The 14,491-nt window shown below is 45.0% G+C and overlaps 1 protein-coding gene across 3 annotated transcripts in view; it reads right to left on the reverse strand.

Annotated features, from left to right (window-relative positions):
- The window catches only part of SYTL3 (synaptotagmin like 3), a 53,605-nt gene extending 39,574 nt beyond the window's left edge, over positions 1-14,031 (reverse strand). For all 3 annotated transcript variants that reach the window (XM_049765352.1, XM_049765351.1, XM_049765350.1), the window contains exons 1-2: positions 13,922-14,031; positions 11,405-11,623 (exon numbers count right to left, since the gene is read on the reverse strand). In XM_049765352.1, the coding sequence (XP_049621309.1) occupies positions 11,405-11,623; positions 13,922-14,031 (329 nt within the window). The remainder of the gene's footprint in view (positions 1-11,404; positions 11,624-13,921) is intronic.
- Positions 14,032-14,491: the final 460 nt, after the last annotated feature.

The raw sequence follows: 14,491 nt of genomic DNA on the forward strand, positions 1-14,491 counted from the left end.
TTCTCTCAGAATGAGGAAACTCGGGTGTGGAACTCATGCTCTGTGGATTTAGAGGGCCGGATTACAGCGCGCTGGGCAGCGTGCCTTCTGGGTGGCATTTTAGCGGTGGCTTCCTGGACACTAATCCACCTGTCCTCCATGCTGCTATTTTTCTGGGAGTCATCGATGGCAGGAAACAGCTGTCTAGGGTCTACCTCCTTGCCAGGAGAGGCTGGAACTACCCTTTAGACTGGCAGTAAATAGACACAGTTGTTGGAATGAAGGAGGAAAAAAAATTACTTTGTAGAATCTTGGGAATTGTTTCCCATAACTCCCTCCAGTGAGGGCCCAGGGAAGCCAAGGGGGTTCAGAAAAAGAGCTTTTCTGTTTTTATCTCTTCAGGCTGAGAAGGGTCAAGGAGGGCAGGAGCCAGGCAACACGAATCCCGAATCCCGTGTGCCAGCAGGCAGAGTAGCTGACCCAGGCAGGCCATTCCGGAACAAAAGGTCTAAGGCTGCAGAGAGAATCTGCTGAACAACTTGGCCTTTCTTTGTGCGGCAGACCAAAATACAATGGTTGAGGGACTGGAAATTCAAGGAGATTGATGTCAGGTGCCAGCAGAACCAGCCGGGCAGGGGGGAGGGGGTGAGGACTGCCATACACTCCTGCTGTGCCCACTCTGGCTTTGGCAACAATGATTAGAAGCTGTTTGCAAATCTTAAAGTCCTGGATTTTATTTGATTTTATTTTGCTTTTTTGGTTTGGTTTTGGGAAACACACAGAAATGCTTAACAGGGGTCCTCAAACTTTTTAAACAGGGGGCCAGTTCACTGTCCTTCAGACTGTTGGAGGGCCAGATTATAGTAAAAACAAAAATTACGAACAAATTTCTATGCACACTGCATATATCTTATTTAGAAGTGAAGAAACAAAATGGGAATAAATACAATATGTGGCCTGCAGGCCGTAGTTTGAGGACCATTGGCTTAGGATATACTGGCTCTGCACTCAAGAATCACTCTTGGCAGTACTTAGGGGACCATATGGGATGCTGAGGATCAAATCCAGGTCAGTCACTTGCAAAGCAAGTGCCCTATCTTCTGTGCCATCCCTCCGGTCCCTGGACTACTACATTTTAACTCAATTATGTTGTTGGTTTTTTTAAAAAATAATTTTATTTTTACCAAAGTGGATTACAAATCTTTCACAGTAATATTTTAGGTACTCTCAATTATATTTTATGGGTGCTTTCCATTTTTAATTTTTTTCACAAATTGTAGTTTAGATAACAGGGTTACAATAGTGTTCAAATATCTAGTATTAATGTACAAAGTTATTGCACATGGTCCCTACTGTCAACACTGGACTCAAGTCCCCATTCTTTGTTGACTGACAGTCATGTGTTAGGGATTTTCAGTTGCTTCCCTTGTGCTCCAGACCTGCCATCTACAGTCTCCCCTATAATCTCTTATCAACCTATTTTCTTTTCTTTTATTTTGCTTTATTTTATTTTGTTTTGTTTTTATTTTCTGAGGGAGCTACTTCCAGCAGTGCTCATCTTTGCACTCAGAAATTACTCCTGGTGGGCTCAGGGGACACCTCTGGGATGCTGAGGATTGAACCCAGATCAGCTGTGTGCAAAGAGAGCACTCTCCCCACTGTGCTATTACTCCAGCATCATTTTTTGGCTTTAAAGTAAAGTAAACTGTTATGTTTAGGAAATAGGAGAAGAGAAAGAGAATTTCTGGCAAGGAACAGAAATGACACAGTCCCAGAAAGGAGGTCCAGGTGTCACCCAGGATGGAGGCTTGCCCACAGGCCTGCTCTGGCTTTAAACTATGAAAGCAAAGTCAAGTAGTTTGATTTTTTTTTTTGGTCTCATCTTCAAAACAGACAGTTTGGGACTCCATGGGCTAAGCACATGCTTTGCATGTGGGAGACCTGGGTTCAATCCCCAGCACCATATGATCCCCTGGGCACCACCAGAAATAACTTCCAAGCTAAAAACAATAAAACATAAAACCACCAATATACACCTTAGAAGAGATTTTAAACCTCACATGTAAACCAAAATGTTGAGATAAAGGGAGAACCAGAGAGCTGATTTGATGCATTGGGACACATGCTCTGTATGTAAGAAGCCCAGGTTTCATCCCTGGTACCACATATGGGCCCAGAGCACCACCAGGTATAATCTCTAAGCATGGCCAGGGGCGGCCTCAAAGCCAAAATAGGGGGCCAGAGAGATAGCATAGAGGTAAAGCATTTGCCTTGCATGTAGAAGGACATTGGTTCAAATCCCGACATCCCATATGGTCCCCTGAGCCTGTCAGGAGCGATTTCTGAGCATAGAGCCAGGAGTAACCCCTGAGCGCTTCCAGGTGTGACCAAAAAACCAAAAAAAAAAAAAAAAAAAAAGCCAAAATAGATAAATGTGAATATTCAATTCATCATACATAAAAAATATACCAGTCTTTTATTCAAGCAACAAATTGGGTCAAATAAGGGATTAATAATCAAGATAAATGAAAAAACTCATAGAATGCAGCAAATCAACCACCATCACCCTATACACACTTGCAAACATGTAAAAGGGCTGAACGAACACTTCTCCACAGCTGCTCACCACCTTGGGGTAAGGAGCTGGTCTAGGAAGAACCAACACACGAGCAGACACCAGTTGCACTATGCAGACCGGATCCTGGCTGATAGATGGCAGAGATACTCTGTTCACTGTCACAGGGACATGCAGGGCTCTAAGAATCCCAAGATGAGATTTCCAAAAATACTAAAAAGAGGGTGACTGGAGCGAGAATACAGCATGCAGTGCTCTTGCTTTGCACACAGTCAACCTAGATTTGACTCCCTAAATCCAATATGGATGAGTCAGAAGTAAAAAGCACTGAGCACTGCTGGGTGTGGCTTAAAAACAAAAAAAAATTAAAATAAACCTATCATATAATCCAGCAATTCTTTTTCCTTGGGATGTACTTGAAAAATCCGAAAATGCCAATTCCAAAAAATACCCATACAACTCTGTTCCTTGTGGTGCAATTTCCCAACCTCACAATCTGGGAATGACTGTTTAATCATAGATGAGAGAGAAACAGAAGCTGAAGAAGGGTGGGAGGATTGGGAAGAGGGCACAGAGTATTTGCCGAGCCCTGAGTCTGACCCCTGACACTGCACTCTACACCTTGCAGGCATTACACAGTGGTCCCCAGCACCATGAGGACCAAGCTCGAAACCATCAAGGCTGGTGAAAATGGCTTCTGGATCCCCAAAGAACTGTTTGAATAACAGGGAAGGATATAGACCCCAAAATGGTCTATATCCAAAACAGACACAGCTAAGTTATTCAAAAAGATGAAAATGCACCTTTTGGAGCTGTGTGGATGAAATGTGAAGGGGTCATACTAAGAAAAATTAGGAAGAGAAACACCACATTTTCATGAGCAATATTATTTAATAAGTATATGTAGCATAAAGTTCTGCTATATTTTATTCTTTGCATATTTTATTACTTATAATAGTAATATTTCATTAGTTCAAATAATTTCATTAGTTCAAATAGTTCTATTCAAAAATGAAACACAGGGCCAGAGAGATAGTACAAGGGTGAGACGTTTGCCTTGTATGCAGCTTACCCCAGAGGAACCTGGTTCGATTTTCAGCATCCCATATGGTCCCCCAGTCTGGGGCAATTTCTGAGTGCAGAGTCAGGAGTGATCCCTGAACACCGCTGGGTGTGACCCAAGGACCAATCAATCAATAAATAAATAAAGTTAAGGGGCCGGAGAGATAGCATGGAGGTAAGGTGTTTGCCTTCCATGCAGAAGGACAGTGGTTCAAATCCTGGCATCCCATATGGTCCCCTGAGCCTACTAGGAGCGATTTCTGAGCAGAGAGCTAGGAGTAACCCCTGAATGCTGCCAGGTGTGACCCAAAAACCTTCCCTGGAGCCTTCCCTGGACGTGAGCTTACACGCCCAGAAAGGGGAAGCCACTGAACTCTGCTGGAAATCAGATGCCAGCACCCCTATCTGCCTATCTTCTGTGCTGTGCTCCATTTTCGGCCTGATTTCATCCTGTGTGTGGCTCATCTGCTGACAGCTTGCCTTCCCTGGAGCCTTCCGTGGAGGTGAGTTTACACGCCCAGAAAGGGTGGAGCCAGAGGAGCACGGTTTCGAAGCGCAGGCGTGACAATGGGGAAACAACGCAGGCCAGCGCCAGATATAGAGAATGACGATAGCAACTCTGATGACTTGAACATGACCAACCAACTAGTCAGTCTCTCAGATAAGGAGTTTAGAGTTGCAATATGGAAGATGTTCAAAGAAAGTATAGAAGAGAACACTAATAAGAATCAAGAGAATATGAAGATAGAAATCAGAAAACTCCAAACTGAAATTTCAGGTCAAATAACAGGTCTGAAAAACTCAGTAGATGAATTGAAGAAAAACATGGTTGAGCTTTCCCACGGGTTAACAGCAGCTGAGGATAGAATTAGTACACTGGAAGATGAGATGAATAACAATTCCACACAGCAGAAGAAATTGGAAAAAAGCCTTAAAGCAATTGATCAAACAATGGAAAAAATACTCAAAGAATGGGAACAGATGAAAATAGAAGTCTATGATGAACTCAACAGAAACAACTTAAGAATCATTGGAGTCCCAGAGACCCAGGAAGAAAATCTCCAGGAAGAATCAATGGTCAAGAACATCATTAAAGAGAAACTACCAGAGCTAAAGAATACATGTGATCAAATCCTGCATGCCTGAAGAGTACCAACTAAAAGAGACCCCAGACAAAACACCCCAAGACACATCCTAGTCACAATGATGAATCCCATAGATAGAGACAGAATTCTGAAAGCAGCAAGATCGAAAAGAGAAATTACATTCAAGAGAACATCCTTGAGATTTACTGCAGACCTGTCACCGGAAACACTCAAGGCCAGAAGGCAGTGGTGGGACATAGTGACAAAACTCAATGAAAAAAATGCTTCGCCTAGAATAATGCACCCAGCAAAACTCACTTTCAGATTTGAAGGAACAATACATGGTTTCACAAACAAACAACAGCTCAGAAACTTTACAGACTCAAAACCATTCTTTTTTTTTTTTCTTTTTTTTTTCTTTTTTTTTTTTTTTTGTGGTTTTTGGATCACACCCGGCAGTGTTCAGGGGTTACTCCTGACTCCATGCTCAGAAATTGCTCCTGGCAGGCACGGGGGACCATATGGGATGCTGGGATTTGAACCGATGACCTTCTGCATGAAAGGCAAACGCCTTACCTCCATGCTATTTCTCCAGCCCCTCAAAACCATTCTTAAAAGAAAAACTGAATGGCCTACTTTAAGACAAGACTGAGCAACAGACACACCAAACTTTGATATAAAGATGGCACTAATTCCCAGGACAATTCTTTCTCTCAATGTCAATGGACTAAATGCACCAGTTAAGAGACACAGAGTGGCTAAATGAATCAAAAAACTCAATGCAACCTTCTGCTGCCTACAAGAAATGCACCTGAATAGTCAGAACAAACATAGACTCAAAATAAAAGGCTGGAGGAAAATCATCCAAGCAAACAACACCCATAAAAAAGCTGGAGTGGCCATACTAATATCAGATGATGCAAACTTTATACTGAGGAAAGTTGTAAGGTACAAAGATAGACATTTTTTATTAATCAAGGAATATGTACAGCAGGAAGAAATCACTCTCCTAAACATATATGCACTGAATGAGGGGCCAGAAAAATATTTAATAAAATTGTTGACAAATCTGAAAAATAATATCAATAACAGCACAGTAATTGTGGGAGACCTCAACACGGCATTGTCAATACTTGACAGGTCAACCAGACTGAAACCCAACAAGAATATACTAGACCTGAAAAGAGAAATGGAAGAAAGAGGCCTAGTAGATATATACAGGACACTCCACTCCCAGAAGCCTGGATACACATTCTTCTCTAATGTACATGGGACATTCTCCAGGATAGACTACATGCTAGCACATAAAACATACCTCCATAATATCAAGAGGATATAAATTTTGCAGGCTACCTTCGCTGACCACAAGGCCCTGAAAATATATGTGAACTACAAAGGGACACAGAAGAAAAACTTTAATACCTGGAAGTTAATACTGAATAACCAGTGGGTCCAAGATGAAATCAAAGAGGAAATCAAAACCTTCCTAGAAACAAATGACAATGGAGACACAAACTATCAGAACCTATGGGACACAGCAAAAGCGGTACTGAGAGGAAAATTTATAGCTTTGCAAGCATACATCAGGAAAGAAGAAGAAGCATACCTGAATAGCTTAATGATGCAGCTCATATAATTAGAAAGTACTCAACAAAAGGACCCAAAAATAGGGAGACAGAAGGAAATAACAAAGCTGAGAGCAGAAATCAATGAAGTGGAAACTCAAAAAACAATCCAAAAGATCAATGAAAGCAGAAGTTGGTTTTTTGAAAAAATAAACGAGATTAATAGACCACTGGCAAAACTGACAAAGAAAGAGAGAGAGAAACTTGATAACTCGTATTAGGGATGAAAAAGGAGAGATCACTACTTATATGGTAGAGATCCAAAGGGTAATCAGAAACTACTTTGAGAAACTCTATGCCACTAAAAATGAAAACCTGGAAGAAAATGGATAAATTTTTGGACTCTTATAATCTTCCATGGTTGAATGAAGAGGATGTAGCATATCTAAACACACCCATCACTATTGAGGAAATTAAGACAGTAATCAAATGTCTGCCCCAAAACAAAAGTCCAGGCCCAGATGGATTTACTAATGAATTCTTTCAAACCTATCAAGAGGAACTTCTACCAATCCTGGCAAGACTCTTTCATGAAATTGAAAAATCAGGAACACTTCCAAATAGCTTTTATGAAGCCAACATCACCTTGATACCTAAACCAGACAGAGATGCTGCCAAAAAAGAAAATTACAGACCCATATCGCTGATGAATACAGATGCAAAGATTCTCAACAAAATCCTGGCAAATAGGATTCAACGCCTCATTAAGAAGATCATTCACTACGATCAAGTAGGTTTTATCCCAGGAATGCAAGGCTGGTTTAACATCTGTAAATCTATCAACATAATACAAAAAATCGGGGCCGGGTAGGTGGCGCTGGAGGTAAGGTGTCTGCCTTGCAAGCACTAGCCAAGGAAGGACTGCGGTTCGATCCCCCGGCGTCCCATATGGTCCCCCCAAGCCAGGGGCGATTTCTGAGCACATAGCCAGGAGTAACCCCTGAGCGTCAAATGGGTGTGGCCCAAAAACCAAAAAAAAAAAAAAAATACAAAAAATCAACAAGAAAAATAGAAATCACATGACCATATCAATAGACACAGAGAAAGCATTTGATAAGGTCCAACACCCATTCTTGATCAAAACTCTCAACAAGATGGGAATGAAAGGAACTTTTCTCAATATAGTCAATATTTGCCTCAGAGGCAAATATTGTCCTCAATGGAGAAAAACTGAAAGCCTTTCCTCTAAATTCTGGCATAAGACAAGGCTGTCCTCTCTCACCACTCCTATTCAACATAGCACTGGAAGTACTTGCTATAGTGATTAGGCAAGAAAAAGATATCAAGGGAATCCAGATAGGAAAGGAAGAAGTCAAGCTCTCACTGTTTGCAGATGACATGATACTCTACCTAGAAAACCCTAAAGTCTCTACGAAAAAGCTTCTAGAAACAATAGACTCATATAGCAAGGTGGCAGGCTACAAAATTAACACACAAAAATCAATGGCCTTCCTATACACCAATAGTAATAAGGAAGAAATGGACATTAAGAAAACAGCCCCATTCACAATAGTGCCACACAAATTCAAATATCTTGGAATCAATTTGACCAAAAATGTGAAGGACCTATACAAAGAAAACTTTAAAACTCTGCTCCAAGAAATAAGAGAGGACATGTGAAAATGGAAGCACATACCCTGCTCATGGATTGGCAGGATTAACATCATTAAAATGGCAATACTCCCCAAAGCATTGTACAGATTTAATGCGATCCCTCTAAAGATACCTATGACATTCTTCAAAGAAGTGAATCAGGCACTTTTGAAATTCATTTGGAACAATAAACACCCTAGAATAGCTAAAGCAATCATTGGGAAAAAGAATATGGGAGGAATTACTTTCCCCAACTTTAAACTGTACTACAAAGCAATAGTTATCAAAACAGCATGGTATTGGAATAAGGACAGGCCCTCAGATCAGTGGAATAGGCTTGAATACTCAGAGAATGTTCCCCAGACATACAATCACCTAATTTTTTATAAAGGAGCAAGAAATCCTAAATGGAACAAAGAAAGCCTCTTCAACAAGTGGTGTTGGCACAACTGGCTAACCACTTACAAAAAATTGAACTTAGACCCCCAGCTAACATCATGTACCAAGGTTAAATCCAAATGGATGAAAGACCTCAATATCAGACCTGAAACCATAAGATATATAGAACAACACATAGGTAAAACACTCCAGGACATTGAGACTAAAGGCATCTTCAAAGAGGAAACTGCACTCTCCAAGCAAGTGAAAGCAGAGATTAATAGATGGGAATATATTAAACTGAGACGCTTCTGCACCTCAAAAGAAATAGCGCCCAGGATACAAGAGCCCCCACTGAGTGGGAGAAACTATTCACCCAATACCCATCAGATAAGGGGCTAATCTCCAAAATATACAAGGCACTGACAAGGAAAAAACATCTAATCCCATCAAAAAATGGGGAGAAGAAATGGACAGACACTTCGACAAAGAAGAAATACAAATGGCCAAAAGACACATGAAAAAATGCTCCACATCACTAATCATCAGGGAGATGCAAATCAAAACAACTATGAGGTACCACCTCACACCCCAGAGATTGGCACACATCACAAAGAATGAGAACAAGCAGTGTTGGCGGGGATGTGGAGAGAAAGGAACTCTTTTTTTTTTTTTTTTTTTTGGTTTTTGGGCCACACCCGTTTGATACTCAGGGGTTACTCCTGGCTATGAGCTCAGAGTCACTCCTGGGTTGGGGGACCATATGGGATGCCGGGGGATCAAACCACAGTCCATCCTACGCTAGCGCTTGCAAGGCAAACACCTTACCTCTAGTGCCACCTTCCCAGCCCCAAGAAAGGAACTCCTATCTACTGCTGGTGGAAATGCCGTCTAGTTCAACCTTTATAGAAAGCAATATGGAGATTCCTTCAAAAACTGGAAATCGAGCTCCCATACGACCCAGCTATACCACTCCTAGGAATATACCCTAGGAACACAAAAATGCATTACAAAAATCCCTTCCTTATACCTATATTCATTGCAGCACTATTTACCATAGCAAGACTCTGAAAACAGCCAAGATACCCTTCAACAGATGAATGGCTAAAGAAACTGTGGTACATATACACAATGGAATATTATGCAGCTGTCAGGAGAGATGAAGTCATGAAATTTTCCTATACATGGATGTACATGGAATCTATTATGCTGAGTGAAATAAGTCAGAGAGAGAGAGAAAGACTCAGAATGGTCTCACTCATCTATGGGTTTTAAGAAAAATGAAAGACATTCTTGCAATAATAATTTTCAGACACAAAAGAGAAAAGAGCTGGAAATTACAGCTCACCTCATGAAGCTCACCACAAACAGGGATGAGTTAGTTAGAGAAATAACTACATTTTAAACTATCCTAATAATGAGAATGTATGAGGGAAATAGCCTGTCTAGAGTACAGGTGGGGGTCGGGTGGGGAGGAGGGAGATTTGGGACATTGTTGATGGGAATGTTGCACTGGTGTTGGGTAGTGCTCTTTACATGACTGAAACCCAAACACAATCATGTATGTAGTAAAGTTGTTTAAATAAAAAATTTTTAAAAATAAATAAATAATAAAGTTAAAAAAATTAAAACAGGGGCCGGCGAGGTGGCACTAGAAGTAAGGTGTGTGCCTTGCAAGCACTAGCCAAGGAACGCGGTTCGATCCCCCAGCGTCCCATATGGTCTCCCCGAGCCAGGGGCTATTTCTGAGCACGTAGCCAGGAGTAACCCCTGAGCATCAAACGGGTGTGCCCCCCCCCCAAAAAAAAATGAAACAGGGAACAGACAAAACAAATACCAATAAAATAAACAAGATTTGTAAAGGAAGAATGTGGAAATGGAAAGTCCAGAGACCAGAGTACACTGGCATGGGCACCTGCCTGGCACGCAGCTGACCCTGGTTTAATCCCTGATGTCACACAGTCCCTAAGCCTGAGACCTAGCCTAGAGCTGCCTCCACCCCCAGGACCACCAGAAGGGACTGAGTAGAAAAACAAAAAAAGGAAGAGGACCTAGCAGCGAGGGGGGGGGGTACCCAGGGTTGCTGGTTTAGGGGGGGCTGGTGTGAAGACACACACCTGGCAGGTGTCCACACAGTATCTATCCATCATATGCCTGTCAGCCGCCTCCTTTACAAACATCATGTCCAGCCCCCAGGGACTCTCAAGCCTTTCCTGCGATGAGTTTTTCCACAGATTCAGGCACAGAAACCAAGGGCTATGCAAACCAAGGCACAGGCTTCAACTAACAAGAGGTGCTGGGATGCCCTGCTGACATAAGGGCCTGCCTGCAAAACATGAGGCCGTGAGTTCAAACCTCAGTGCCACCACATGTCAGCACCACCACAACTGCGCTTCCTGAACCCTAATGATGCCGGCATGTGTGGACTCAGGTACACAGTGTGTGGTGTGTGCAAGTACCACACACAAAGCACACAGAAACACTGGGACAGGAAGGAAGGAGAAGAGGGACATGCAGGAAAGTCCGAACTCTTGGGTCAACCCACCCTCAGAGATGACAAACTTTTGTATATGTTTCTAGGGTGTGAGGGTATGTGTGATGGAGAGACATTTGCCTTCCAAATGGTGACCAAAAGGCTCCCGAGTTTATTTGGCATGAGGGACAAACTGAAGTCTATTGTGGGCCTGAACCCTATAACCCTCCAGAACATCCCCTAGACCCCAACTTTTGTGAATTAAAAATTCTGAACAGGCACCAGAGCTATTGAACTGGGGGAGGGCATTTGCTTTGCACATGGCTGACTCGCGCTTAATCTCAGCATCCCCTAAGGTCCCTGCAGAGCATCTCTAGGAGTGCTGAGTGCAGAGCCAGGGGAAATCCCTGAGAATCACCAGGTGTCGTATAAAAACCAAAAACAAAGAAAAATCCAACACTGGCCTGAGATGTGCTCCGTGGCAGAGCATTTGCTCCCGCGTGAAGTACGTAAATGTAATACATGTAGTCCATGTTTTCGGTAGAGCACGGCCTGGTTCTAGCACAGCACCTTCCACCCAGGGTTCCCCGCATTCTCCTGCGGGCTCCCGACGTCCCGGAACGCAGGGTCTCACCTGTCCTCGAAGCATACGGTGCACTTCCAGGCCTGGCTACAGCCCAGGAACACGCGGCAATCCCGGCACACGCGGTGACTGCAGCCCTGGCATGGGGCGCCCCGGTTCAGCAGCCGGCCCAGGGCTCGCTGGCAGCGTGCACACGCCTGCTCCCGTCGTTCTGCGTCCGGGCACCGTGCGCCCCGCCATCGGAGATGCTGCAGTTGCGCCTTCAGCTTCCTGCGGCCCAGAGCCCGGTGGTCAGGACGGGGTGGGGAGACAGGGGTCATGAGCAGGTCCCAGGGTCTCCCACTGGCTCCAGGAAATGCTTACCTGGGAGCTTACCCAGCTCTGAGCCAGCTGAACCCCGCTTTCATTTGGATCCCCAATGTCCCTGGGTGCCTTGAGCTGCAGGCCAAGGAGGGAGGGAATAGGGTAGCACTGGGGCATATTGTCCTACCGCAGGGATGCCAGCTCCCAACCAGCCATGGAGATGGGAACGTTTCCTGGGGGCTTGTGTTTGGTTTTATTATTATTGTTGTTGTTGTTATTATCAGGAAGATGCTCCCAGTGGTTCTCAAGGTAACTGGGTTCTCAGACAATGGGATCAATGCAAGAGGTCCAGGGTGCTACAGTGCTGGGCGGGGCTACCAGGGCCACCCCAGTAGTGCCCAGTACCTCTAGGCCTGCTGGGTGATGCTGGGAGGCCAGGCCATCAGATGCTGGGGACTGGCTCGGAATGTCCTCATCCCTGTACTGTCTTATCTCCCCACTCGCTGGGTTGGTTTCTTTTTTTGTTTTGGTTTGGTTTTTTTTGTTTTTTTGTTTTTTTTTTTTGTTTTTGGGCCACACCCAGTAACGCTCAGGGGTTACTCCTGGCTATGCTCTCAGCAGTTGCTCCTGGCTTGGGGGACCATATGGGACGCCGGGGGATCGAACCGTGGTTCGTCCAAGGCTAGCACAGGCAAGGCAGGCACCTTATGGGTTGGTTTCTAATGTAAGAGGGTGAGGGGGTTAATATCTGTCCTCTGTCCTTCAACCCCCTTTTCCAGCAAACAGTAGGCCCAGTGCAGTACATGGCATCCCCAGAGGGGCCCTAACAAGAAACTCTTTCATGGTACATCTGTTTCTGACTTTCACAAGAGAAAAGCCTGTCCCAGCAGCCCCTGTTGCCTTGGGGAACATCAGCTGCTGCTCTCCCATGCTCCTTTCCCCCACGATGTGTCTAAACTACAGGAAGATCTTCCATTGTGTTTTGTGCACGGTATGTTTTACTGAAAGAAACTGTATTTGTGCTGGGCCAGAGCAATAGCACAGCGGGGAGAACGTTTGCCTTGCATGCGGTTGACCTGGGTTTGATCCCCAGCATCCCAGGAGTGATTCCTGTATACAGAGCCAAGAGTAACTCCTGTGCACTGCTGAGTGTAGCCCCAAAACAAACAAAAAGTAAAAGTATAAGTGTCGTGCATTGTATTCTGTGCAGGATGTTTTTCGTTTTAGCCAAAGAAACTGGGTAAGCTCAAATCTACCTATTAGTCATAGATCTGGCTCAGAGATCTAAGCTTTGGAGATAGCAGGGGAAGAGAGAAAAAGTAAAGTTTTTCTTCCGCCTTTTGCTCTGGGTGGTCTAAAGGTACATGTCCTGTGTGTGTTTTTCTTGGCAGACTCTGCAGGTTCTGTCCAGCAAAAGTAAAAGTAACAGCAGATTCCAAATCTGGAGAAACGAAGTCACAGTCAGGGCTGGGCCTCAACAACAGAACAGGGAAGTCTTTAGAGCAGTTCACCAGCCTCCATGGCGTGTGCCCTCAGGAAATAGCCCTGCAGAGCCCAGCGAGCAGGGTTGGGTACTCCTGACCTCAGAGCTAGCTGGGAAGCCAGGAGCAAGCAAAGGGGGAAGACCCAGCCTCCAGCTCAGCTGCTGTTTCTGAGTGACTTTTGCTTCTAGCTTTCTTTTTCCCTGGGCTGCTGGGCCACCCCTGCCGTGCTTCGGAAATACTCTAAGCTCTGTGCCTCAGGATTGCTCCTGGTGGTCCTCAGAGGACCCTGCAGTGAGGAGAGAGAAGCAAATCAGGGCAGACAAGAACCTTAACCCCTGGTCCGACTCTCTGGGCCTCACTGAGTGACTTTCTCTGCTTCTTGGAGGGAACCCTCAGTTTCTTTCAAAGAACTTAGGAAAGCTGGTAGCCTTGCCAAGAGACGGGCACTTTGGAAGCCAGAAACTCCTCTTGAATTTTCCTGCACCTAAGGCAAAGGAAACCCGCAGGCTGAGCAACTTTGCACCCAGCCAAGCTGTCTCCATTTCCCAGTTGTGTAGACAGCAGGAGTGAAATCCACTCTGGCAGATGGAGATCTGAGAGTACACCCAGGATACCTAGAGGGAAGCCATGACTCCCCCCCACACACACACACACATACACACACACACACACACACACACACACACACATTCTCTCACACACACAGACACCCATTCACACACAGAGACACTCAAACTCACACTCTCACACACTCTCCCCCCTCCCCAACCTGAGGACCCACCGGACCCGGGTCTCCTCTCGGCTCTGTAGCGCCTGGTCCCGAAACAGCACCTGCAGGATGGCTGCGCGCTCCAGGGCCTGCAGGGCGCTCAGGTCCACTTCCTGGGCCATGTCCTCACTCTTGTGCTCTCGCTCGCTCGCTCGGGCTCCAGGTGAAGTTTCACTTCATGCCCAGGGATCGGTGGGTGCCTATCCCGGGCTCCCACTTTCCACAGGGCCCTGCTCTCGTTCCCGGGCACTGAAGAGACTAAAGGAGCTTTTGTGGCCTCTTTTTCCTGAGTCACCTCTTCAGACAGGCCCTGGGAAGCTGGCCCTAGTTCCAACGAGCCGTGCCCAGGACCTGGGAGCTGGGGCTGGGCCTGGCTGGGCACGGTTCATGAGCGAGGCCGACTGTCTTTCTGAGGCTTTGCCAGAGATTGCTATAAATTCTACACAGATAGATCCAGGCCGATAATTTCTGCAAAGCAGAAGTAATCCCCGACTCGAAGGGATTTGCGAGCACCAGGAAGAGGAGGACGAAGGGAGTTGAGCTTCCGGCCAGCTTTGCTCCTAGTACCTGCAGGGAAACACA

Source organism: Suncus etruscus, chromosome 18, assembly GCF_024139225.1.
Source record: "Suncus etruscus isolate mSunEtr1 chromosome 18, mSunEtr1.pri.cur, whole genome shotgun sequence".
Taxonomy (NCBI): Eukaryota; Metazoa; Chordata; class Mammalia; order Eulipotyphla; family Soricidae; genus Suncus; species Suncus etruscus.